This window comes from Eptatretus burgeri, chromosome 17 (genome assembly GCF_056783735.1).
Source record: "Eptatretus burgeri isolate ZD-2024b chromosome 17, Ebu_testis_v1, whole genome shotgun sequence".
Lineage (NCBI taxonomy): Eukaryota > Metazoa > Chordata > Myxini > Myxiniformes > Myxinidae > Eptatretus > Eptatretus burgeri.
Window position 1 is genome coordinate 54,381,209 of NC_140977.1, and position 25,024 is coordinate 54,406,232.

Below are 25,024 nucleotides of genomic sequence, written 5' to 3' on the forward strand. Positions count from 1 at the left end.
GACAGCAAATAAATTGTACAAAGGAAAGAACTCCTGGTGGACATTGATTTTTTTTACTGGACTTCTGTGGTCTATTTATCCCGATACAATGCAACACCGAGTCGGCTAGACGTTGAATCCTCGAGAAGGACAAGATCCCTCAACAATCTAAAGAATCCTTTCGATCACGACGCGGTTCGAGGATAGAAATCCACGTCAACGGCAATGGATCGAATGGCCCGTTCAATCACGTGACCCGAAGAAGAGGAAGCCAGGCAGGCGTGAGTGACGTCACCGCGTAGCTGGTTCAGTTTTGTGTGCCGAGAGGTGTCTGGACTCTGCACTCCGGCGGCGGTTTCGGGATCGAACGTTTGAAAAATCGAAAGCATGACCACCACAACGACGTACAAAGGATTTGGGGGAGAGGACAAGCCGAGCTCCAGGTCGGGTATGGCCGTGAGACCCTGACTGGGCGGTGGGCGCTGCAGCTTGATTTATAGTAATAACGGTTTTCCATTGTGAGGGTTTTTAAGGTTTCACAGATTTGTATCTGCGGGGACTCGTCGAGTCGTTCTCGCACGAACATCGATTTATAAATCATCATCATGTCCTTCCAGCTCCGTTTGATGAAGACAATCGTGCGGGATGCGGATCGTGTTCACCCTTTGGTTTCCCGGACAGAGGCCGGAGCCTGGGCGCCGCCCGAAGGGAATGGCCGATAACGAACCGGCCTCGTGACCGGTAACAAACAACCGTGCTGTAACGTACGTACGTTCGTACTGTGAACGGAGCATCGGGGCGCGAATGGCGAGTCGTGGACGAGGGTAAGAACCCGTCCTGTATCGCAGGGCGTGGACATTACGATGGGAACAGCCTTGGGAGTTGGACCCACAACGGGGAGGTCACAAGATTTTACCTGCTCACCTCGTCGGTCCATTTATAACCACGGGACCCACACGGACCATTTATAACCACGGGACCCATACGGAACTTTTATAACCACGGGACCCATACGGACCTTTTACAACCACGGGACCCATACGGACCTTTTACAACCACGGGACCCACACGGACCTTTTATAACCACGGGACCCACACGGACCTTTTATAACCACGGGACCCACACGGACCTTTTATAACCACGGGACCCACACGGACCTTTTACAACCACGGGACCCATACGGACCTTTTACAACCACGGGACCCACACGGACCTTTTATAACCACGGGACCCACACGGACCTTTTATAACCACGGGACCCATACGGACCTTTTACAACCACGGGACCCACACGGACCTTTTACAACCACGGGACCCACACGGACCATTTATAACCACGGGACCCACACGGACCTTTTATAACCACGGGACCCACACGGACCTTTTATAACCACGGGACCCATACGGAACTTTTATAACCACGGGACCCATACGGACCTTTTATAACCACGGGACCCATACGGACCTTTTATAACCACGGGATCCACACGGACCATTTATAACCACGGGACCCATACGGAACTTTTATAACCACGGGACCCATACGGACCTTTTACAACCACGGGACCCATACGGACCTTTTACAACCACGGGACCCACACGGACCTTTTACAACCACGGGACCCACACGGACCATTTATAACCACGGGACCCATACGGAACTTTTATAACCACGGGACCCATACGGAACTTTTATAACCACGGGACCCATACGGACCTTTTATAACCACGGGACCCACACGGACCTTTTACAACCACGGGACCCACACGGACCTTTTATAACCACGGGACCCACACGGACCTTTTATAACCACGGGACCCATATGGACCTTTTACAACCACGGGACCCACACGGACCTTTTACAACCACGGGACCCATACGGACCTTTTACAACCACGGGACCCACACGGACCTTTTATAACCACGGGACCCACACGGACCTTTTATAACCACGGGACCCACACGGACCTTTTATAACCACGGGACCCACACGGACCTTTTATAACCACGGGACCCACACGGACCTTTTATAACCACGGGACCCACACGGACCTTTTATAACCACGGGACCCATATGGACCTTTTACTACCACGGGACCCACACGGACCTTTTATAACCACGGGACCCATACGGACCTTTTACTACCACGGGACCCACACGGACCTTTTATAACCACGGGACCCACACGGACCTTTTATAACCACGGGACCCACACGGACCTTTTATAACCACGGGACCCACACAGACCTTTTATAACCACGGGACCCATACAGACCTTTTATAACAACGGGACCCATACGGACCTTTTACTACCACGGGACCCACACGGACCTTTTATAACCACGGGACCCACACGGACCTTTTATAACCACGGGATCCACACGGACCTTTTATAACCACGAGACCCATACGGACCTTTTATAACAACGGGACCTATATGGACCTTTTATAACCACGGGACCCACACGGACCTTTTATAACCACGGGACCCACACGGACCTTTTATAACCACGGGACCCATACGGACCTTTTATAACCACGGGACCCATACGGACCTTTTATAACCACGGGACCCATACGGACCTTTTACAACCACGGGACCCACACGGATCTTTTATAACCACGGGACCCACACGGACCTTTTATAACCATGGGACCCATATGGACCTTTTACTACCATGGGACCCACACGGACCTTTTATAACCACGGGACCCACACGGACCTTTTATAACCACGGGACCCACACGGACCTTTTATAACCACGGGACCCATACGGACCTTTTACAACCACGGGACCCACACGGACCTTTTATAACCACGGGACCCACACGGACCTTTTATAACCACGGGACCCATATGGACCTTTTACTACCACGGGACCCACACGGACCTTTTATAACCACGGGACTCATACGGACCTTTTACTACCACGGGACCCACACGGACCTTTTATAACCACGGGACCCACACGGACCTTTTATAACCACGGGACCCACACGGACCTTTTATAACCACGGGACCCACACGGACCTTTTATAACCACGGGACCCATATGGACCTTTTACTACCACGGGACCCACACGGACCTTTTATAACCACGGGACCCATACGGACCTTTTACTACCACGGGACCCACACGGACCTTTTATAACCACGGGACCCACACGGACCTTTTATAACCACGGGACCCACACGGACCTTTTATAACCACGGGACCCACACGGACCTTTTATAACCACGGGACCCACACGGACCTTTTATAACCACGGGACCCACACGGACCTTTTATAACCACGGGACCCACACGGACCTTTTATAACCACGGGACCCACACGGACCTTTTTATAACCACGGGACCCATACGGACCTTTTATAACCACGGGACCCACACGGACCTTTTATAACCACGGGACCCACACGGACCTTTTATAACCACGGGACCCACACGGACCTTTTATAACCACGGGACCCACACGGACCTTTTATAACCACGGGACCCATACGGACCTTTTATAACAACGGGACCTATACGGACCTTTTATAACCACGCGACCCACACGGACCTTTTATAACCACGGGACCCACACGGACCTTTTATAACCACGGGACCCATACGGACCTTTTATAACCACGGGACCCATACGGACCTTTTATAACCACGGGACCCATACGGACCTTTTACAACCACGGGACCCACACGGATCTTTATAACCACGGGACACACGGACCTTTTATAACCACGGGACCCACACGGACCTTTTATAACCACGGGACCCATATGGACCTTTTACTACCACGGGACCCACACGGACCTTTTATAACCACGGGACTCATACGGACCTTTTACTACCACGGGACCCACACGGACCTTTTATAACCACGGGACCCACACGGATCTTTTATAACCATGGGACCCACACGGACCTTTTATAACCACGGGACCCATACGGACCTTTTACTACCATGGGACCCGCACGGACCTTTTATAACCACGGGACCCATAAGGAGCTTTTATAACCACGGGACACACACGGACCTTTTACTACCATGGGACACACGCGGACCTTTTATAACCACGGGACCCACACGGACCTTTTATAACCACGGGACCCATATGGACCTTTTACTACCACGGGACCCACACGGACCTTTTATAACCACGGGACTCATACGGACCTTTTACTACCACGGGACCCACACGGACCTTTTATAACCACGGGACCCACACGGACCTTTTATAACCACGGGACCCACACGGACCTTTTATAACCACGGGACCCATACGGACCTTTTACAACCACGGGACCCACACGGACCTTTTATAACCACGGGACCCACACGGACCTTTTATAACCACGGGACCCATATGGACCTTTTACTACCACGGGACCCACACGGACCGTTTATAACCACGGGACCCATACGGACCTTTTACTACCACGGGACCCACACGGACCTTTTATAACCACGGGACCCACACGGACCTTTTATAACCACGGGACCCACACGGACCTTTTATAACCACGGGACCCACACGGACCTTTTATAACCACGGGACCCATACGGACCTTTTATAACAACGGGACCCATACGGACCTTTTACTACCACGGGACCCACACGGACCTTTTATAACCACGGGACCCACACGGACCTTTTATAACCACGGGATCCACACGGACCTTTTATAACCACGAGACCCATACGGACCTTTTATAACAACGGGACCTATACGGACCTTTTACTACCACGGGACCCACACGGACCTTTTATAACCACGGGACCCACACGGACCTTTTATAACCACGGGACCCATACGGACCTTTTATAACCACGGGACCCATACGGACCTTTTATAACCACGGGACCCATACGGACCTTTTACAACCACGGGACCCACACGGATCTTTTATAACCACGGGACCCACACGGACCTTTTATAACCATGGGACCCATATGGACCTTTTACTACCATGGGACCCACACGGACCTTTTATAACCACGGGACCCATACGGACCTTTTATAACCACGGGACCTATACAGACCTTTTATAACCACGGGACCCATACGGACCTTTTACTACCATGGGACCCGCACGGACCTTTTATAACCACGGGACCCATAAGGAGCTTTTATAACCACGGGACACACACGGACCTTTTACTACCATGGGACACATGCGGACCTTTTATAACCACGGGACCCACACGGACCTTTTATAACCACGGGACCCACACGGACCTTTTATAACCACGGGACCCACATGGATCTTTTACTACCATGGGACCCATACGGACCTTTTACTACCATGGGACCTATACGGACCTTTTATAACCACGGGACCCATACGGACCTTTGAAACCACGGGACCCACACGGACCTTTTACTACCATGGGACCCGCACGGACCTTTTATAAACACGGGTCCGTGTGGGTGTTTAGCCTGGCAGAGGTATTTATAAACTGTTCAGCCTGGCGGAGGTATGCGCTCCACTGAGTGTCATTCTGTTTCACCAAGTGTCACTCCATGAGTCTTTATTTCTTTTGAGTGCAGCCTTATGGCTGCTGGTTGCATCATTGGTTAGGGACACAGCTGTGCTGCTGATGCAGTGTCCCTATTACCAGTACACTGGTACTCATTTTGCCGACCTCGGAAGGATGACAGGCTGAGTAAACCCCACCTGGTATTAATTCAGCAGCCAACAGGGCTCAAACTCAGGACCCTAGGATCCCAAGTCATAGTGGGGCAGATAACAGCAATTTTTGAGAAGAATCGTGCAAATGATGATAAAAGCATCAAATTTGGCACATTTGTTCTCCAGGGGATTCTCATCAAATCTGCCTGATTGGCCATTTGAAAATCAAAGATGGCGGCCATTTTTCAAGATGGCCGCCACGTTAGCCTCCCGAAGTTGACTTTTTGCTTAGAAGTATTTGTAGTTGTCCGATTTGCATGATCTAGGTGTGGATACCTATGTTTTCAAGCCTGCTGGAGTGGATTTTCCTGTTTTTAAAGCCCCTTGACACACACTTTTTCTGATTTTGCACCACTTTAATGATTGTCATATGAAGCTCAGACCTTTCCGCAACCGGGCCCTGGCTCGTAAATGTTCAAAGTTATGCATACCATGCGAATGTTCCTCCAGCTGCTACTGTATGCAGCTGCAGAGTGCTGTGCAGGGGAGCCCTGACTGAGAGCACTTGCATCTCCGGTTGCAACCTTTGTTACAGGAACACTTGGTCAGTTCCTGACAGCTGGCTGCAATAGGGGGTAGTGTTGTCCAACATATCTGCCACGTCTCTCCTTTCTGTATCCATCCCCATTCAGCGGGACTGCTCGTGTCTGGACTGGAGATGGTTGCCTGGCCCCAGATGATCCCAGCCTGATAGGCCGCACGCTTTGTATGTTCTCTGAGGGCTGCCTGTGTTGGTGGAATTGAGTTTTACGGCCTCTGCTTGCGGGCAAAGAGATCCAGTCTTGCTCCGTCCACACCAGTGGCTGCACTTGATCTGTCATACATGAGGCCAACGAATCTCTCTAGCCTCTGCAGGTCAAGATCACGAATCAATGTTGGATGCTGGCTGAGATTGGTGAAAGTTTAAGAAACATCATCAAAGACGTTCCAAGTCTGCAACACAGTTTTCTTCCCTTCACCGCGGAAGGCAGACACGACGTCACATCCAGTGAACGCATGGAAGTATGGGATCCCTCAAGCTTTCTCAGGCCCTATTGCAGAAACTACCTCATGGACTGGAATCCATCGCACCTTGGCTCCTTGGCCAAAGGCAATCCACATGTTCTCAAGACCTAGTTCCTGTAAGGATGGCAGTACAGATATTGCTGTGACTAGTACGTCCGTGTCATTAGCCTTAATGATAATGGACTTGCTACCATCTGTCGTTGCATCCCTGGCGTGTACAAATATTCGAGTGTCAGCTTCTTCATGACAACATGGAGACACAGCATCCAGTGACTTCCTTGTGTTGCTAATGGCATCTTCTCCTTTTGTGACAATGACTGTGCTTGTCATCTGTGCTTCACACATCTTTTCCGCAAGGAAGTGAAACAGCTCAGTCTTGTTGCTGTCATCTCGAAGAAAGCTTCTCCAGTTACTTGGGGTCTTACTGGTTCCTGTCACTCTTCTTCTGATTCCTTGCCCCCTTTTCGACCTTGCCTCGGACTTCAGACTTGACTTCTTGTACAGATCAAACACTACGTCCACCCTCTCGTACCTGGCACCATAGGATTCCACCTTTAGGATGATGTCTTCTTTAGCATAGTCATCAAATATCTTTGAAGTGCGTGGAGGTAGGGCATTGATAAGTGCTGAGCCATCGATGATGACTGCATCTCCCCTTAGTTCTCTGTCTCGGATGTTCACTTACGCTTCAAGAATTTCAGCCAGCTGTGACTTCTGACATGTATGAAGCTTGCCGCTGTCACTGAGAGATGCAGGGTGTGACTGATTCTCATGCTTGAAGAATTCTTGCAAGCCACACTGCCTGTTCTGGCATGAGATGAACAGTCGTGAGAACAGCTGACAGTCGTCTTTCAGGACTTTCTCCTTAGAACTTCCCCCAGCTTGCTCTTGTTTGAAGAAAGAAACAATGTTTTTCTTGATTGGATGATAGAAAGGACATTCACCTTCATTCTGTAGCCCCTCCATGAATGAATGGAACTGCTCTTTACCCCGCTGGTGATGTGTAGCTACCATTTCGGCTAGAGTTGGGTCTGCAATGTTCTTCATGTCTTGTACCAGTAAGTCGGCTGATTCTTCTTGGAATGGGTTGCCCATCTCCTGCATTACTGCAGAGAGTGCTTTCACCTTTTCAAAGAAAGATTTCTGGGCACTCAGTGTCTGCTCATGGTGTCTGCTGTTGTTGGTTGCATCTTTCATACCAGACATGGCCTCGTATCCAGCTACTGGACGACTCACTTTGGGTCCAGCGACCATCCACCTACGAAGTGCTGCCGGGTCTTCTGTCAACCCAATTGCTCCTCCGTCACCTTTGATGACTGCATTTTTTTGTCATGGGCTTGGTCGATTGCCAGGGCAGAGAATTCTCTTCTAGACTTGTGGATAACGAAGTTCCCTTTGTGAAACTCCCTGGCCACATCTGGATGTTGTTGCTCAAGCGACATCATATCTCTGAGGTGAACTGGGATCCATCACGCATGGTTGACATTGTTATTCACAAAGAAGTAAGACGCCAGTTCTGAAAGTGCTTCACAGTACAGGTTGAAGTCTCCTTCTCTGAATGAGCGGATCAGGGTGAATATTGTGAGCTCCATGTTCAGCACCAGACTCCAGAACTGGAACTGTGGACTCTCTTGCCTCCGTTGTTCACACCAATCTTCAAAGGTTAGATCTGATCTGTTAGACTCTTCAGAGCAGTAGTCATGGTATGCTTCCTTCATCAGTTTGTACAAGCTGCATGCAGTGATCTGGTGTGCTTGTCTTGTCCTGGTGACACTGGATGCAGACAGGAAAGACTCTGCTGTACCAGATGAGGCAACCTCTGCTTCCACAATGGAACTGGTCCAGCCACTGTCATGTAGTAGTGTTCCTATCGATCTCAGTGCAGCCATTTCTATATGAAGTCCACCAAACATGATAACGAACTTGTCCTCTCCATATTCGGGCCACTTCCATTGGATTTGTTTTGCCAGAGCATACAACGGTTGGTCAGCAGCAATGACAGGTGTCTGTCCTGGGTTCAGGAAAGCCACTGTATCACAGACCTTCTCCATGACATGCTTGATCATTGCAACAGACTGAGCCTGGTCTCGCAACAAAGGCATCAGTGCTGAAATGCTCACTTCAAATGGATGGCTCCTTTTCTGTGTTTCATGGTGGGCTGACCATGTGATGCAGACTGCATTATCCACATCCTCAGTGAGGAACACTTCCTCCAACCAAGAATATTCTTCTTTCAAGTGTGACCAGATTGACTCGGGTGCTGGTAAGGACTGGCTTGCTACTGGAGGAGGATTGGGATTTTTTGTAATGTATGCTGGTCGAACATTGGTGAATGCTTCTGGAAGCTCTGGAACTTTCTTCACCTTCATTTCTGACTCCAGTATGAGCAGCTCACGTTCATCGCCAGCATTTTCAGTGCTTGGATATTGGAAAATGGACACGCTTGTGCCATGGAAGGATGTTTGAGCTTTGGTCGCAGTCAGATTATAATCTATGTTGTCCACTGCTGCAGTTGTGAACAACTGCTTTCTCAAGATTGGGGGAAAGAAGACTCCATCTTCCACATACCATGCAACAACTGCTTCTCCTAACTGGGCTGAGACTTCTAGGACTCTGTCGTATGATATGCTGAGCCCATTCTCATGGAGCATGTCAATGAGTTGTCTCTTCCTCGTGTTGGCAAACACAAACAGGCCAACGTAGACTGCAAAAGGTGTCTCACGGTCCTTGGAATGCCTGTGGACATCCGTTCCTTCCTTGTACTTGGCAAAGCAGTTGTACTGCAGGAGCTGAGATATAGAAAGGTCAGATTTCGATGCTCCATGCTGGAGTTGGGACTTGATGTCTGCGCCATGTTCGACCATGCATACAAATTTCAGAAATGATGGTGGTACAGCCTGTTCTAGGTCTGTGTCGTGAAATGTGCTGCTGAAATGCGACTTTTGATGGAGCATGTCTCGTCTTATTATCCCAGCAGCTTTCGCGAGATCTTGGTTTTTCAAACCCGGGGGCGCGACCTCAAGTGGGGTCGCCGAGCAAATTTCGTAGGGTCGCGGACGTCCGCTTGCAGCGAAAAAAAATTGTCTATTTTCGATCGGTGTTCACTTTTACGGGATGTCATATAAACGGTTCGTTCAAAGTATGGGAACCGGCGCAACATGACGCTTGGAATGGGATCCAGCCGATGCGCGGGCTCGCTGAAGGGCGGTTCATTTTGGTGGGAAATTAGTGGTTTGATCCACGGCCTCTCAGACTCAGACTCTGACTCTATCATTAACGTCTATTCACGTACGACTCGAGACCTTATTTGTGATGGCAGCACCGGCCACCAGCAAATCTCGAGACCGTTCTTACCAGGATAAATTTATGGACCTTTGATTTTACTACATGGTGGATTAAAAGTGGGGCACAGAGGCCTCAGTGTGTGATTTGTTTCGAAGTGCTTTCTACGGAGTCTATGAAACAAAATAAGTTGCAGAGGCATTTGACTACAAAACATGCGCCTTATCAGGATAAGGCGAGAGTGTTCTTTGAGAGGAAACTTCTTGCACTCAAGAATACGCGTCTTGACAGAGGGTACATGCCATCAGACCAATTCTCGGGCATTAGAGGCCTCGTATTGAGTGTCGCTCCATGTTGCCAAGACAAAAAAGCCTCACTCCATTGCGGAAGAACTCGTGCTGCCATGTGCAAATGACATGGTATTGGGGAGGAAGCGGCGAAGAAACTGGCAGTTATACCCCTCTCTGACAATACCATCCAACGCAGAATTGAAGATACTAGTACGTGCCCGTTAAAAAAAAAAAACATAAAAAAATATTCAAACCGCGACCAAGAAACAACAACCACACAGGCCGTTCCATCACTCTGGCGTGCCCGTACGTGCATGGCCCGGAAGTTCGCATATCGCAGTCACGATTATTCGCAATTTAGTTTTAATGGCCAATTATTCAATTAGCGCCAACGTATTTTGCCTTTTCGCAATGTCATCGCAAGGAAAAACACGAATAGAAGAGAAAAAAAATTTACTTCCTGCTTCGGAGCATACCAGCTCACTCTGATGTTACCGAAATTTATGCACCGTCTAATATGAAAACCATCATAACTTGGGGCATTGTGTTTATCTATTAATGCGCATAAGAAATCGAGAAATTATTAGAATACACGAAGTCATCACTCTCCGGAAGTCCGTACGTTGTCACCCGTAATGGGGAACACGGCTGAGGTTCCCTTCCCCCATCGGCCACACCCACGCAGCAACGTGTCTTGTCATTGGTTGGTAAATAAATGGCCATAACTTGGGAAGCACTTGTCCAATTAATATCACACCTTGAAAAGGCACATCCTCAGGTCCCCGGCAATATATCTGGCAAGTTTCAATTAGATCGGACCAGTGGTTGTCGAGAAACAGCGGTGACACAGACACACAGACACACAGACACACACACAGATTGCTGGAATTATGGATAGATGAGTCTGGACGTAACGGCTCAGGTCGTACAGAAGATCAAGGAATTGCCGTGGCACACCATACAGTTGGACGAGTCCACTGATATCGCATCGTACACGCAACTCATCGTCTGGGTCCGCTTCATCAAGGCTGATAACTTTGTCGATGAGCCTCTGCTCATCAAACCATTGGAGGTCACCACCAAAGGCGAGGACATTTTTGGGGAAGTAGAGCAGTTTTATCGTGACCATGATCTGGACTTCGGAAAGTTGCTCGGTTCTACAACAGACGGCGCGCCAGCAATGTTAGGAGTGCGTTCTGGATTCAAGGCTAAGTTGCTTGAGGTGGCTCCTCAGACCTCCATGGTACACTGCATGATTCACCGAGAAGCGCTCGCCTCTCGTACTTTGCCAGAAACCTTGCAGAGCGTGCTCTCAGAAGTCGTAAAAATGGTGAATCACATCAAATCGAGCGCCCTCAACACTAGGTTATTCAGGCTATTCTGCCAGGAGATGGATGCCAACCATAAGAATTTACTTTTCTACACTCAAGTCAGATGGTTATCTCGAGGAAACCTTCTTCTGCACGTTTACGAGCTCAAAGATGAACTGAAGGAGTTCCTACGCACACAAGGGAAAACGGCATGGGTAGCGTTGCTTGAGTCGGACTCTTGGCTGTCAGAACTGTGCTATCTCATTGACATCTCTGAACATCTCAATGTCCTCAACCGCTCCCTCCAAGGCAAAGATGCCAACCTCATGATTTTTCACTACAAAATGAGCGGATTTCTGGCGACTCTAAAATTACTGGCAGACAAAGCAGCTGTTAAGCGCTTCAGCCTTTTCCCCCATCTGGTGGAGCATCTAACGACCTGCCAGTACGATGATACTGAGCTCGACAGTCTTTCTGGGGAGATAGCACGTCACCTTTGGTCGCTCATTGAACAGTTTGAGCACTATTGAAAACCACTGCGCTAGATGGATCGCTTCACTGTACTTGGATGCTTGTGTGAGGATTGAGCCTACATCATTCTCAAAAGCCAGCAGAACATCTCGTCCTTGGCGATGAGCTTGCAGCTTGGGGATGTGAAAAAGCAGCTGGTCCTTAAGTCGAGTAGGATGAACATCAGGCGATTCAACACCAAGCTGCTCCAGCCTCTGCTTGTAAAGCATGGTCATATCACCAAGCCTGAAAATGGGTGGATCTGTACTATCACTGGCAGTTTTCATCTCACTAATGCAGGTGACCAGTTCGGAGAAAGCAATTGGATATGCTTCCTTCCAGTGCTCCTGTGCTTTCCTTTGCTCCTGCGCCTTCGGGTAGTCTCATTCTCGGTTATACAGTGCCACCAAGCAGGCAGGGTGAAATTTCAGTTCTTGTGCTACATCTCCTACACTCAGTTTGGCAAGGAGTTTTCTATCACTGAGTGTTTTTGCACATTTGTTTATTCTCTTATTCAATTTCATTGTCATTGCTTCTCTAAGCTCACCCCCTTGGGTTTCGCAAAGAAAACATTCTTGTGTTTTAGCTTCTTGGACCTTTCGTGGGATCTTACTTCTACTGCCCTCATCACTAGCACCTGCAGGGATTGATCTTTTTTCAGCTCTGTGTAACTTTGTGTTGTTAAATAGAAGCCTGCAACTCTCATGATATCGTGCCTTGTTTTGTCTCAAGGTGTCCTCTATCCCACCACCTTCGTCAAGTCTTGCAGGGTCTAGCTTGATTGGTAGTGCATTGAGTGAGTGAAACAGAGGAATATTCCTTGCCAAGTTCATATACCCATCATCTCCTCTTTTGGCAGGATTGGCCTGGGGGGACTTTAGATCTTCTTTCTTAACCTCCTGACATAGGCAACACTTGGTCCAGACAGTGTTCCATGATTTACCAGTAGAACTCGCGTCCATGGCCAGTATGACGTTCAGGGTTGAGGGTTTATCCTTTTACCACCCTGTACATGTATAATGGACACTTTCCTATATGGGATACAACTAGGTTTATGCATCTGCCCTACACCTAGTCCGATCGTTCATCCAGTGTCATAAGTCCCGTGCGATCTGTACACCATCCAGATAACTAAAACCCCATTATCCTTGGCTCGGCTCTCCCGCGCTGGCACATCCTGTCGATTCAGGTGCGGCTGCCTAACTGATACGGGGTTGATTAGGCAACATTTGGGACACTAGTAAGTTGTTGCAGTATGATGCCAACAATGATGCCAACATACAATTCCTACTTAGCTGACACTGAACCCCATGCTGAGTTTCACAGCAGTGATGTCACCAATGTGCCTTGGTAGTGCCCGACAATCACTCCTTCAAGAAATTCTTACTTGGCGATGAACTGGAAATGTTGATTAAAGGACTGGTAAGTGGCCTGGATTGAATCAGCACATCTGTTTCATCAACTTCGTGCACTTCGAAAATTTGGAGCTAGATGTACTCCATCACACGCAGAGACCTTCTGTGTGCTACCCTCATCTAGTTTAGCCCGCGAGCCAACGCGGTTTACCAGGGTGTGGCCGATGCCGTGCACTAGCAACTTCTTGGAGCCATAGATGAGAGTTGAGCCAGTGATGAGGACCAGTGCCAGTCGTCCATCCAAGGGATGTGGCTGACTGCTGAAACAAAGGTACTACCTCTTACACTACACCCCTACACCCCATGCATAAGTAGCTACTACTACAAACATGTCAAGTCATGCAAACGTATGAAAATCATAAACAAATGTGCAAAATAGGAAAAAGTGTGCGTCAGGGGCTTTTAAAAACAGGAAAATCCACTCCAGCAGGCTTGAAAACATAGGAATCCACACTTAGATCATGCAAATCGGACAACTACAAATACTTCTAAGCAAAAAGTCAACTTCGGGAGGCTAACTTGGCGGCCATCTTGAAAAATGGCAGCCATCTTGGATTTTCAAATGGCCAATTGGGCATATTTGATCAGAAAGCCCTGCAGAACAGAAATGCCAAATTTGATGCTTGTATCATAATTTGCACGATTTTTCTATTATCTACTGCACTATCAGCCACCCTAACCACTAAGCCAACACCAGGCTTACTCCATGAGTGATTTTTCATTTTTAATTAATTTGTAAAAATTTCTCAAAACGTGTTTTCACTTTGTCATTTTGGGGTATTTTGTGTAGATCAGTGACAAACAATAAAATTTAATCCATTTTAAATTCAGGCTGCAACACAACAAAATATGAAAAGGTCGAGGGGTGTGAATCCTTTCTGAAGGCACTGTAAATCATGTGATGTCAAACGAAATCACGTGATATCACGCGATAACAGTCCATGCGGCACGACATCGAAAGAGCAATGAGCTGCAATGGAGGGCAGCGTGGGGCTGTGTGGTGAGACAGAAATGCGGGGTTGTGTATTCCTCCGTGCCAGTCCGCCATCGAGCGAGGGACACATGTCACGATCAGCACATTTTACCACAATAATTCAACCGTGAGAGAAAACACGTGTTCGGGGCGGGCCCGCTTTTTAGAGGAACTTTAAATAACATGATGGTGAGGTTGAAATGTGAGTGTGAATAATTCGAAATTTTCAAAATGTTTCATTTCACTCAGTGAAGCGACAGGTAAAAATGCCTACCTTGTATTATAACTAGATAGGCATTTATATAATATAATAATGACAATGGTGATCAGTCAAAATATCTCAATTGATAATGCAGTGTTGGCCCGTCTTTCTCATGTCACACCCCTCTCTCATCTGTCTTCTGTCACCGCTCTCTCGTCCCTCTCCTGTCACATCCCTCTCCCGTCTCTCTCATGTCACACTGCTCTCTCTCATGTCGCACTGCTCTCTCTCTCTCTCATGTCGCACCGCTCTCTCTCTCTCATGTCACACCCCTCTCTCGTCTCTCTCATGTCACACCCCTCTCTCGTCTCTCTCTCATGTCACACCGCTCTCTCGTCCCTCTCATGTCACACCGCTCTCTCGTCCCTCTCATGTCACACCGCTCTCTCGTCCCTCTCATGCCACACCGCTCTCTCGTCCCTCTCATGTCACACCGCTCTCTCTCGTCTCTCTCATGTCAAACCTCTCTCTCTCTCTCTCTCTCTCTCTCTCTCTCTCTCTCTCTCTCTCTCTCTCTCTCTCTCTCGCTCTCTCGCTCTCTCGCTCTCTCGCTCTCTCGCTCTCTCGCTCTCTCGCTCTCTCGCTCTCTCGCTCTCTCGCTCTCTCGCTCTCTCGCTCTCTCGCTCTCTCGCTCTCTCGCTCTCTCGCTCTCTCGCTCTCTCGCTCTCTCGCTCTCTCGCTCTCTCGCTCTCTCGCTCTCTCGCTCTCTCGCTCTCTCGCTCTCTCGCTCTCTCGCTCTCTCGCTCTCTCGCTCTCTCTCTCTCTCGTCACACCGCTCTCCCGTCTCTCTCATGTCACACCCCTCTCCTATCTCCCTTATGTCACACCCCTTTCCTATCTTCCTCATGTCACACCGCTCTCTCGTCTCCTGTCACACCGCTCTCCCGTCTCTCATGTCACACCCCTCTCATCTTTCTCATGTCACACCCCTCTCCTATCTCCCTCATGTCACACTCCTCTCCTATCTCTCTCCCGTCTCTCTCATGTCACACCGCTCTCCCATCTCTCTCATGTCACACCGCTCTCCCATCTCTCTCATGTCACACTGTTCTAATGTTGCACTGCTCTTGGCTCCTCCTGTACTGAATTCTTCTTTCATTCCATTTAATCCCTCGAGACTTAACCAACAAACTCGTACCTCCATTTTGTTTTATACAAGGGAGAGACCTGTGCATCAATCTTCTGTGACTCGAACACTTTATCAGACCGTAATACATTTTACCATATCATCTCGGTGACCTCAGTGACATTATGACATCCATTAAAAGGCATATATCTATAATTCCAGCAATCTCTGTGTGTCTGTCTGTCTGTGACTGCTGTTTCTCGACAACCACTGGTCCGATCTAATTGAAACTTGCCAGGTATATTGCTGGGGACCTGAGTATGTGCCTTTTCAAGGTTTGATATTGTTGTGGTTACCAGATTCGCAAACCACCATTCAGGTCCCTTAGGTGAGGTATCTCGGTAAGTGCATGTGTAGTTAGGCCCAAACCCGTTGTCTAGTGGGAATACATGTCATTTATACGTGCTGCGACTCTTCAGGATAGCCGTTTTTCTTTTACTATCTTTATTTTGGACCAACCGCCATGATCACAACCACAACATCAACCACCAACCACAACGCCGCTTCACCACAACCGCCATGACCTTTACCGTCGCAACTCGCCACCATCGCATCACCGTCATCTCGCGCCACTCATGGGCACCGATGCTGGACTCGTGTAGGGCGCACGTTGAACAGCGTGTACAAAATCACGGATTTTCTGCTTCAAAAACGGATCCAAAACGACACACGCCCACTTTTTGCCGTCCAATCGGTGAGCGAGGGGCGAATTGGCCCCGCCCCCAGGGCGATCGATATATGCAAATTTGTGGATCAAAAAGCCTTCACGCCCACTTTTTCTCGGGCCAATGGGGAGCGAGTTGAAAGGTCAAAGGGAGGGGGTCAAAGGCGAAGTTACGGGGGGATAAAAGGACGGTGTTCGTCAGTCAAAGGAGTCGTAAAAGTCGGAACGAAGGAGTCGCAAGAGGAACGAGAGAGTCAGCAGAACGGGAACGAGAAAGAGTCAGCAGAACGGAGTAGTAAAGGTCGGAACGAGGCGAAGGAGTGGGAACAGAGAGTCAAGACTTCGCGGGCGGTGGAGCTGCTCGTCGTGTGCGTTGAAGTCGGAACGGAGGGGACGAGCTGTGGAGAGGCGGCGAGGGCGGACGAGGGGTGCTCGCGTCGTGCAGGGAGCTGCACCCCTGGGAGGCCGGCAGCGCGACCTGGCCGAGGTGGAGACGCTCGTCGCGCACATAATAAAGATCCTCTATGCCCCGAGCATCAGCAACCCCCCTCCTGTTTCCCCCCGCGCTGAGATAGTGCGACCAAGGGGGCCCCGTTCCCACCGCCTGCCAGGCACTGTCCACGAGGCCCGCGGGTTGCGGGGCCATCGCCGCTCCGCGTCTCATCACCAGACGGGTAGGCCCGACCAGGTCTCGGCCTCAGGCCTACCTCATTCTTGAGGGTATTTCTTTTCCTTGGTTTTGGGTATGTGTTGTCGGCGCCGTCTGTGAAGTAGAATTGTATAAGTGTTGCCGTGTGCTCGGTAGTCGGTATTAGCTCTGCACTGTGTTTTCACTTTTATGTTTGCTTTTTGTGTAAATGGAATTGTGTTTTCTTTTCTGTGTGCTTTTGGTGGAATTGTATTTGTGTGCTTCCCGTGTGCCGCGAATAAATGTGCTTTATTGTTGAACTGTTCTCCCGCTTCGCTTCGTCTTTTCCCCCATTGAATCCCCATCTTGCTTCACGTAAAGGGTTGGTAGTGGGCTGAGTACGCCCGATAATTAATCGAACCGTCGAGGTCGACGATAACACCGCTCGGTTATTCTGATAGTACGGAACGGGTCGCTATGGCCCGTGTCCGAAGTCGACCTGCGGCGAGGTGCGATCGCCCGGTCTACCCTCCGCGTGGGTACTTAGGTAGGTCGAATTTGGCGAGCAACCCTATCCCACGCGGGGGCTGATTGGCTCGATCGCGGTGAGACCGAAAGGTCCACCCGTGACTGGTTCCCGGCGTTAGTCCGAGAGGGTCACGACTGGATTGTCCGTCCGGTGGGCGACGTGCCGCGATTCGAGTTACGTGGCCGTCGCACGCCGGCGGGCGCGAAAACCGCAACACTGGTGTCAGGAGTGGGATACAAATTCATCGCCCTCCTCGCGGCACTGGTATCGGAGAACAGGAAAACGGGCTCTCCTGTCTCCGGCTAAATTCACGGGAATCGGTCCAGGGGTGAGAGAAGCGACCCCCGATTCCCTCCAAATTACGAGCGAACAAATTAACCCTTCACGAGAAGCAAGATGGCGTCTCAAGGCGAGCGGGAGCCGGGGGTATTAGAAATGGATGTAGAATGTGTAGAATCCATGGTCCAGGATGGAATCCCCGAGCAGGAAATGTTGATTGTGCAGGAACACGGACTCGCCCAACTGAACCCAGGGCCCGAGGTGGGTGCGGCAGCGGCCGCGGTGTATGACACCTCCCCCCCCTCTCCACCAAGACCCTTCCCCAACCCTTGCCGAAACGGCTCAGCTGAGTGCATCCAACATGGCCCAGCTATTCAACATGCTGGCGGCAATGAACGAAAAGATGAATGCGAAAATGATCGAAAAAATGGATGCGAATATGAAGAACGAAATGAAAGGCATGAACGAAAAGATGGATACAAATACAAATGAAGTGAAAACGACGATGGATGCGAATACACAACAAATAAACGAAAAGATGGATACAAAAATGAACGGAATGGAAACAAACATGAAAGAAGAAATGAAAGAGCTACGGGGTGAGACGCAGAACATGGGCCGATGCCTGCAGGCGGGCATGAAGGCAGTGACCAGGGAGCTGGGAATGGCGACTCCACGTGTGGGAGCAAACGAGCTGGGTGGGGGTGCAACGGCTGACAGGCCCGCGGTGGAGGCGGGTGAAAAAATAATTCGTGGAACGTGTTGGGCGAGGGTCGCGACGGTGACCAAGAGGGAAAAATTAAATGGGGAGACCAAAACGTGTGAGACGAGACACGAGGTGACGACAACAGAAATAATAGTTGAGACAAGGGAGGTAAAGGGTGAAGAGTTGGCAGAGACACGGGAGATAGAAAAAATAGAGGAAAGACTACACGAGGAAGACGGGGTAAGTGACGCACACACACACACGGAGGTAGTGGAGGATAATGGGGGTGAGCTCGCGGAGCGTGTTGGGACCCGGTGCGAGCACCTGGATGGCCTCCTCCAGGAACGAGGGGAGGGAGTATGCCCCCTTGAGGCGAGTCACGACCAGGTGAGTTCGGTCGTGCTTTGCGAGGTTGAGGGGACGAGTGCTGTGGACGGGTGCACGGAGAGCTTGGGGGGTATAGAGGCCCCGGAGACCCTTGTGGGGACACAAATCCCCAGTGTGGTTGTCCCTGTGTGTGTGGTGCAAGGTGTGAGTGCGGCACCGTGTGTGGAAGCGACCCCGTGTGTGAGTGGTGTGTGGGTGGCGATGGTGCCAGAGTGCGTGCTTCCCAGCACGCCGGGTGTGGATGGGGCACCGTGTGTGAGTGAGGCCGTGTGTGTGAGTGAAACGGCCAGTATGAGTGAGGCACCACGTGTGAGTGGTGTGGTGGCGATGGTGCCAGAGTGCGTGCTTCCCAGCACGCCGTGTGTGGATGAGGCACGGAGTGTGAGTGAGGCACCGCGGGTTAGTGCCCCCGCGTGTGTGGGTGAGGCACCGTGTGTGGAAGAGACCGCGTGTGTGAGTGTCGCCGTGTGTATGAGTGAGGTACCGCGGGTGAGTGCCCCCGCGTGTGTGGATGAGGCACGGTGTGAGAGTAGTGAGGCACGCGTGAGTGAACGGCCGTGTGCAAGGTCGCTGTGTGCAAGGGAGACCGTGTGTGTGAGAGAGCGGTATGTGAGGGAGATGTCGGTTGGCATGCGGGAGCACGCAGCCGCATCTCCCGGTGTGAATGTGATGGTGTGGACTGTGTGCGTCGTAACACGCAGGTGTGCGTGGGTGGAATGGAGACGACGACGGCGACAGAGGAGAGAAAGCCGGGTAGCGGCTGTGGTTGTTTCGAGGACCGTGCCGGGTTCACCCAGCAGTGAGCACGCGGTCCGTGCTGTGCAACGCACGAGACCGCCACGTGCTCGCTTGCGAGAGTGAAGTCCCGGTCCGGAAACGCACGCGGTGGATTTGCCGATCCCGCGGACGGACAAAGTTTAGGCAGGTAAACGGATTTGGACCGGACGGGTTCTCCACGCGATCGTGTGTGTTAAGCTCCAACGGGCAAAGCACATGTGTTCGCGTGGGAAACCCTCGAGACGTGGGGCTTGTTTTTTTTTTATGCGCACGGTGACGTCATGGCTGCACGTGGGGTTGGAATCCGGCAGGAGGGGTATCTCTGCCGGATGGTCCCGTCCAAGGAGGGACGAGGAACACGTGCAGCTGCATGACGTCACGGGCAGGTGCAAAGTGCGCGAGCTCTGAGTTGCCGCGCAGGTGCTGCGCATGGAAAAAAAAAAAAAAAGCAAGCCTCACTTTCGGGTGTACAGGATTCCTGGGCAAGGGGTGAAAGACCCCCTTACCCTGGGCACAGGATGGAAACTAGTTAGGGGGAAGGGTTAGCTTAGCTAGACCGACTTCATGGGGCAGGGGTAAGTCCTCATGGAGTCCGTGGAATGGATTAGGTAGAGGGATTGTAGCCAGATTTAGGTTGGGAAATAAAATGATTTATTTGGAGACAGTGACTGACAGTGAGTGTGTAGAGGGGATGTAGTTTAGCGACGTAGTGTTAAAAGGAACGTGCTTTAGTGTAAGGGACGACGTGGGAGCACGAGTTAGTTAGGGGATGTAGTTAGGAGGATGGCAGAGTTCAGTGGTGAGTGTGTTGAAGAGTTGGTGAGTGAAGTGGAAGCATGTGCTTGGTGAGTGAGTGAGGCCAGCGGGTCTGTGTGAGTGGAGCGAATGGGGAATGCATGGTGCGATGAGTGATTGGGGGGAGGAGTGACTCCCGCCCAAGGGACCCCCGGGGTCAGAGTAAAGTGAGTTAGCTGGGTTAGTCAAATTGAAAAATGGAGGTCGTTTTGCTGTTGGTGGGAAAGTAGGCTCGAGACCCATTTGGAGGGGTGCAGGAGCCCTGTTGACGGGCTTGGGAGCGTGGCTGCGAAAGGTGAGTATCGCTGAGTGGGTACCCCGGGCACCAGGCTAGTCGGCCGCGGTAGGCCATGGGCCCATGGGGGGCCGGGATAGAGTAGTGGGCACGGGTGCGCCTGCTTGGTGCGGGGGCCCGGGGCGCCATTAGCCGCGTGGGCAGTGTTGTGGGCACGGGTGACCCTCGGAAAGGGGCCCGGGAGGCCGGCCTGCCACGTGTGCGTTTCAGGGGAAGTGCCATGGGGGGCACTCCCTGGTGTTAGGGAGCTGGTAGGCTCGGAGGCAGTGTAGTGCCCGGGGGTGCCATAGCGGGAGATTCGGCAGAGGGTCGTGCCTGCCAAAGGGAGCCACGTGTCCCAGCCAGGAGACCGTGTGAGGGCACGGAGAGAAAATTGGGGGGCGAGGCCCGAAATTGTGAGGACACCAACACAGGCGACGGGAATCTGGGTTGTTAGAACCAATAGTTTAAGCGAGAGGCGCTTGTTGAAAGCCCCGGGGTAGTTTGACAGTTAAATGGTTAGGGTAGATTAGGAGATGTACCCCTCCGCACCATCCATCCCCTCGCTGTCGTTGTGGGCCGCTGGACCCACTTGGTGTTAAGATCGCCGAACTCTGGGGAGGCCATTCTGAGGCTTCGTTGGGCCTCGGCACAGGACGTTAGCTCTCCCTTATTCCCCTCCGGGAAGGGAACGTAGGGGTTGGGAGTAGGCTAGGTGACAGGATAGGTTAGCCGAACAAGGACGATAAAGGGGGTTAGGGGACGATTTATAGTGGGGAAGTAAAAATAAAAACAACAAAAAAATAAGTTGGGGCTAAATTGGGGTTTGACAAATTAAGGGAGTGGGTATGTACAGTGACAGGCAAAGGCGATAGGTTGGGAGGGAGACAGGTAGGTAGGTCCGAGCCCGACTTCCAAGTGGCCAGCACCACCGCACTCCCTCCACCAACCTCCACTGAACGGCAAAGGCTAGCCAACTCCATCGGCTGGCCGTGTTTTTCTTCGAGGCGGAGGCCGGCCAACTTCATCGGCAGCTGTTGTTTTGCTGCAAGGCCTGTGCCATCGGCTGGCCGTGTTTTGCTTCAAGGCCTGTGCCGACCACTTCATCTGCAGCTGGCTGTTTTCTTCAAGGCCTGTGCCGGCCAGTTCAACTGCGGGCTGTGTTTGCCTGCAGCGGCCTTCTTCTGCGGGCTGTGTTTGCCTGCTGCCTTTGCCATGCCATGCCCACTGCCCCTGTTCACCAGCCCCCGTTCAATTTTTGCTTTGCCCCCCCCTGTTCATTTCCATGTGCGCCAGGATCTGAAAGCAACAGTTTGCAAGCTGCAAGAACTGCCCTGTTGGCAGCTACAACACGGGCCTGCAGTGGCGGCCCGTGCACCGTGTTTGTGTTCATGCATCCATTCGTTGTGCTCATTGCGTGTGCCACTTGAGCTGGCACGGAGACTGCGTTGTGCAGCCCAAGCACCGTTGTGGTTCACTGAGTTCAGTTCAAAAAGGAAGGCCTTGGACTGCGTGTGAGCAGCCAGCCACGTTCCCTGTCACCTGCATTGTTTGAGTCAGAGACTGCATGTGGGCAGCCTGGCTCCCTGCTAACTGCTTTCTTTTGCAGAGTTCAATGATCCTGGGCCATGGTTTAGTGTAAGATTTGTAAGTTAAGGTTAAGATGTACTGTACATATGAGTGCGCCCCCGGCATGTATGTCTTAGCGCCGGCAATTTTATTTAAGTCGTCCGTGTGAGTGAGTTTGTTTAGGTAGTTACGCAGCCCTCAGGTTATTTATTTTGGGGACACGAATACCATGAATGTCGCACTCAGGGATCCATAGGTAAAATGTACTAGGGGAAAACTACACATGATGGCACACGAAAATTTGACGACTCGGGACGAGTCTGTAAAAAGGGAAGGGGGTAGTGTTGTGGTTACCAGATTCGCAAACCACCATTCAGGTCCCTTAGGTGAGGTATCTCGGTAAGTGCATGTGTAGTTAGGCCCAAACCCGTTGTCTAGTGGGAATACATGTCATTTATACGTGCTGCGACTCTTCAGGATAGCCGTTTTTCTTTTACTATCTTTATTTTGGACCAACCGCCATGATCACAACCACAACATCAACCACCAACCACAACGCCGCTTCACCACAACCGCCATGACCTTTACCGTCGCAACTCGCCACCATCGCATCACCGTCATCTCGCGCCACTCATGGGCACCGATGCTGGACTCGTGTAGGGCGCACGTTGAACAGCGTGTACAAAATCACGGATTTTCTGCTTCAAAAACGGATCCAAAACGACACACGCCCACTTTTTGCCGTCCAATCGGTGAGCGAGGGGCGAATTGGCCCCGCCCCCAGGGCGATCGATATATGCAAATTTGTGGATCAAAAAGCCTTCACGCCCACTTTTTCTCGGGCCAATGGGGAGCGAGTTGAAAGGTCAAAGGGAGGGGGTCAAAGGCGAAGTTACGGGGGGGATAAAAGGACGGTGTTCGTCAGTCAAAGGAGTCGTAAAAGTCGGAACGAAGGAGTCGCAAGAGGAACGAGAGAGTCAGCAGAACGGGAACGAGAAAGAGTCAGCAGAACGGAGTAGTAAAGGTCGGAACGAGGCGAAGGAGTCGGAACAGAGAGTCAAGACTTCGCGGGCGGTGGAGCTGCTCGTCGTGTGCGTTGAAGTCGGAACGGAGGGGACGAGCTGTGGAGAGGCGGCGAGGGCGGACGAGGGGTGCTCGCGTCGTGCAGGGAGCTGCACCCCTGGGAGGCCGGCAGCGCGACCTGGCCGAGGTGGAGACGCTCGTCGCGCACATAATAAAGATCCTCTATGCCCCGAGCATCAGCAACCCCCCTCCTGTTTCCCCCCGCGCTGAGATAGTGCGACCAAGGGGGCCCCGTTCCCACCCCCTGCCAGGCACTGTCCACGAGGCCCGCGGGTTGCGGGGCCATCGCCGCTCCGCGTCTCATCACCAGACGGGTAGGCCCGACCAGGTCTCGGCCTCAGGCCTACCTCATTCTTGAGGGTATTTCTTTTCCTTGGTTTTGGGTATGTGTTGTCGGCGCCGTCTGTGAAGTAGAATTGTATAAGTGTTGCCGTGTGCTCGGTAGTCGGTATTAGCTCTGCACTGTGTTTTCACTTTTATGTTTGCTTTTTGTGTAAATGGAATTGTGTTTTCTTTTCTGTGTGCTTTTGGTGGAATTGTATTTGTGTGCTTCCCGTGTGCCGCGAATAAATGTGCTTTATTGTTGAACTGTTCTCCCGCTTCGCTTCGTCTTTTCCCCCATTGAATCCCCATCTTGCTTCACGTAAAGGGTTGGTAGTGGGCTGAGTACGCCCGATAATTAATCGAACCGTCGAGGTCGACGATAACACCGCTCGGTTATTCTGATAGTACGGAACGGGTCGCTTAAGTGGCCCGTGTCCGAAGTCGACCTGCGGCGAGGTGCGATCGCCCGGTCTACCCTCCGCGTGGGTACTTAGGTAGGTCGAATTTGGCGAGCAACCCTATCCCACGCGGGGGCTGATTGGCTCGATCGCGGTGAGACCGAAAGGTCCACCCGTGACTGGTTCCCGGCGTTAGTCCGAGAGGGTCACGACTGGATTGTCCGTCCGGTGGGCGACGTGCCGCGATTCGAGTTACGTGGCCGTCGCACGCCGGCGGGCGCGAAAACCGCAACAATATTAATCGGACAAGTGGTTCCCAAGTTATGGCCATTTATTTCCAAACCAATGACAGGACACGTTGCTGCCTAGGCGTGGCCGTTGGGGAAGAGATCCTCAGCCGCGTTCCCCATTACGGGTTACAACGTACGGACTTCCGGATAGTGATGACTTACTGTATTCTAATAATTTCTCGATTTCTTATGCGCATTTATAGATAAACACAATGCCCCAATTCAGTCGTCGTTTACGAGAGCGAAGGAACGTCCTGTGTATTTGTTTGAAAGTTTTTTTTCTCTCTCTTTTTTCTTCTCTTCTCTTTGTGTTTTTCCTTGCGATGACATTGCGAAAAGGCAAAATACGTTGGTGCTAATTGAATAATTGGCCATTAAAACGAAATTGCGAATAATCGTGCGAACTTCCGGACAGTGAGGACTTAACTTCCGGACTTCCGGATAGTGACGACTTGCTGTATTCTTTCTCGA

The 25,024-nt window shown here is 51.2% G+C and overlaps 1 protein-coding gene and 1 pseudogene across 2 annotated transcripts in view; one reads left to right on the plus strand and one right to left on the minus strand.

The window, feature by feature from the left end:
• Window positions 1–240: 240 nt before the first annotated feature.
• Window positions 241–25,024, plus strand: part of JPT2 (Jupiter microtubule associated homolog 2) — a 37,830-nt gene continuing 13,046 nt past the window's right edge. Inside the window, exon 1 of one of the 2 annotated variants that reach the window (XM_085863132.1) lies at window positions 241–422. In XM_085863132.1, the coding sequence (XP_085719258.1) occupies window positions 367–422 (56 nt within the window). In that variant the 5' untranslated portion in view covers window positions 241–366. Of the gene's footprint in view, window positions 428–25,024 lie in introns of both variants that reach the window. The other variant, XM_085863133.1, reaches the window with a different exon arrangement.
• Window positions 8,152–13,042, minus strand: LOC147010145 (uncharacterized; annotated as a pseudogene).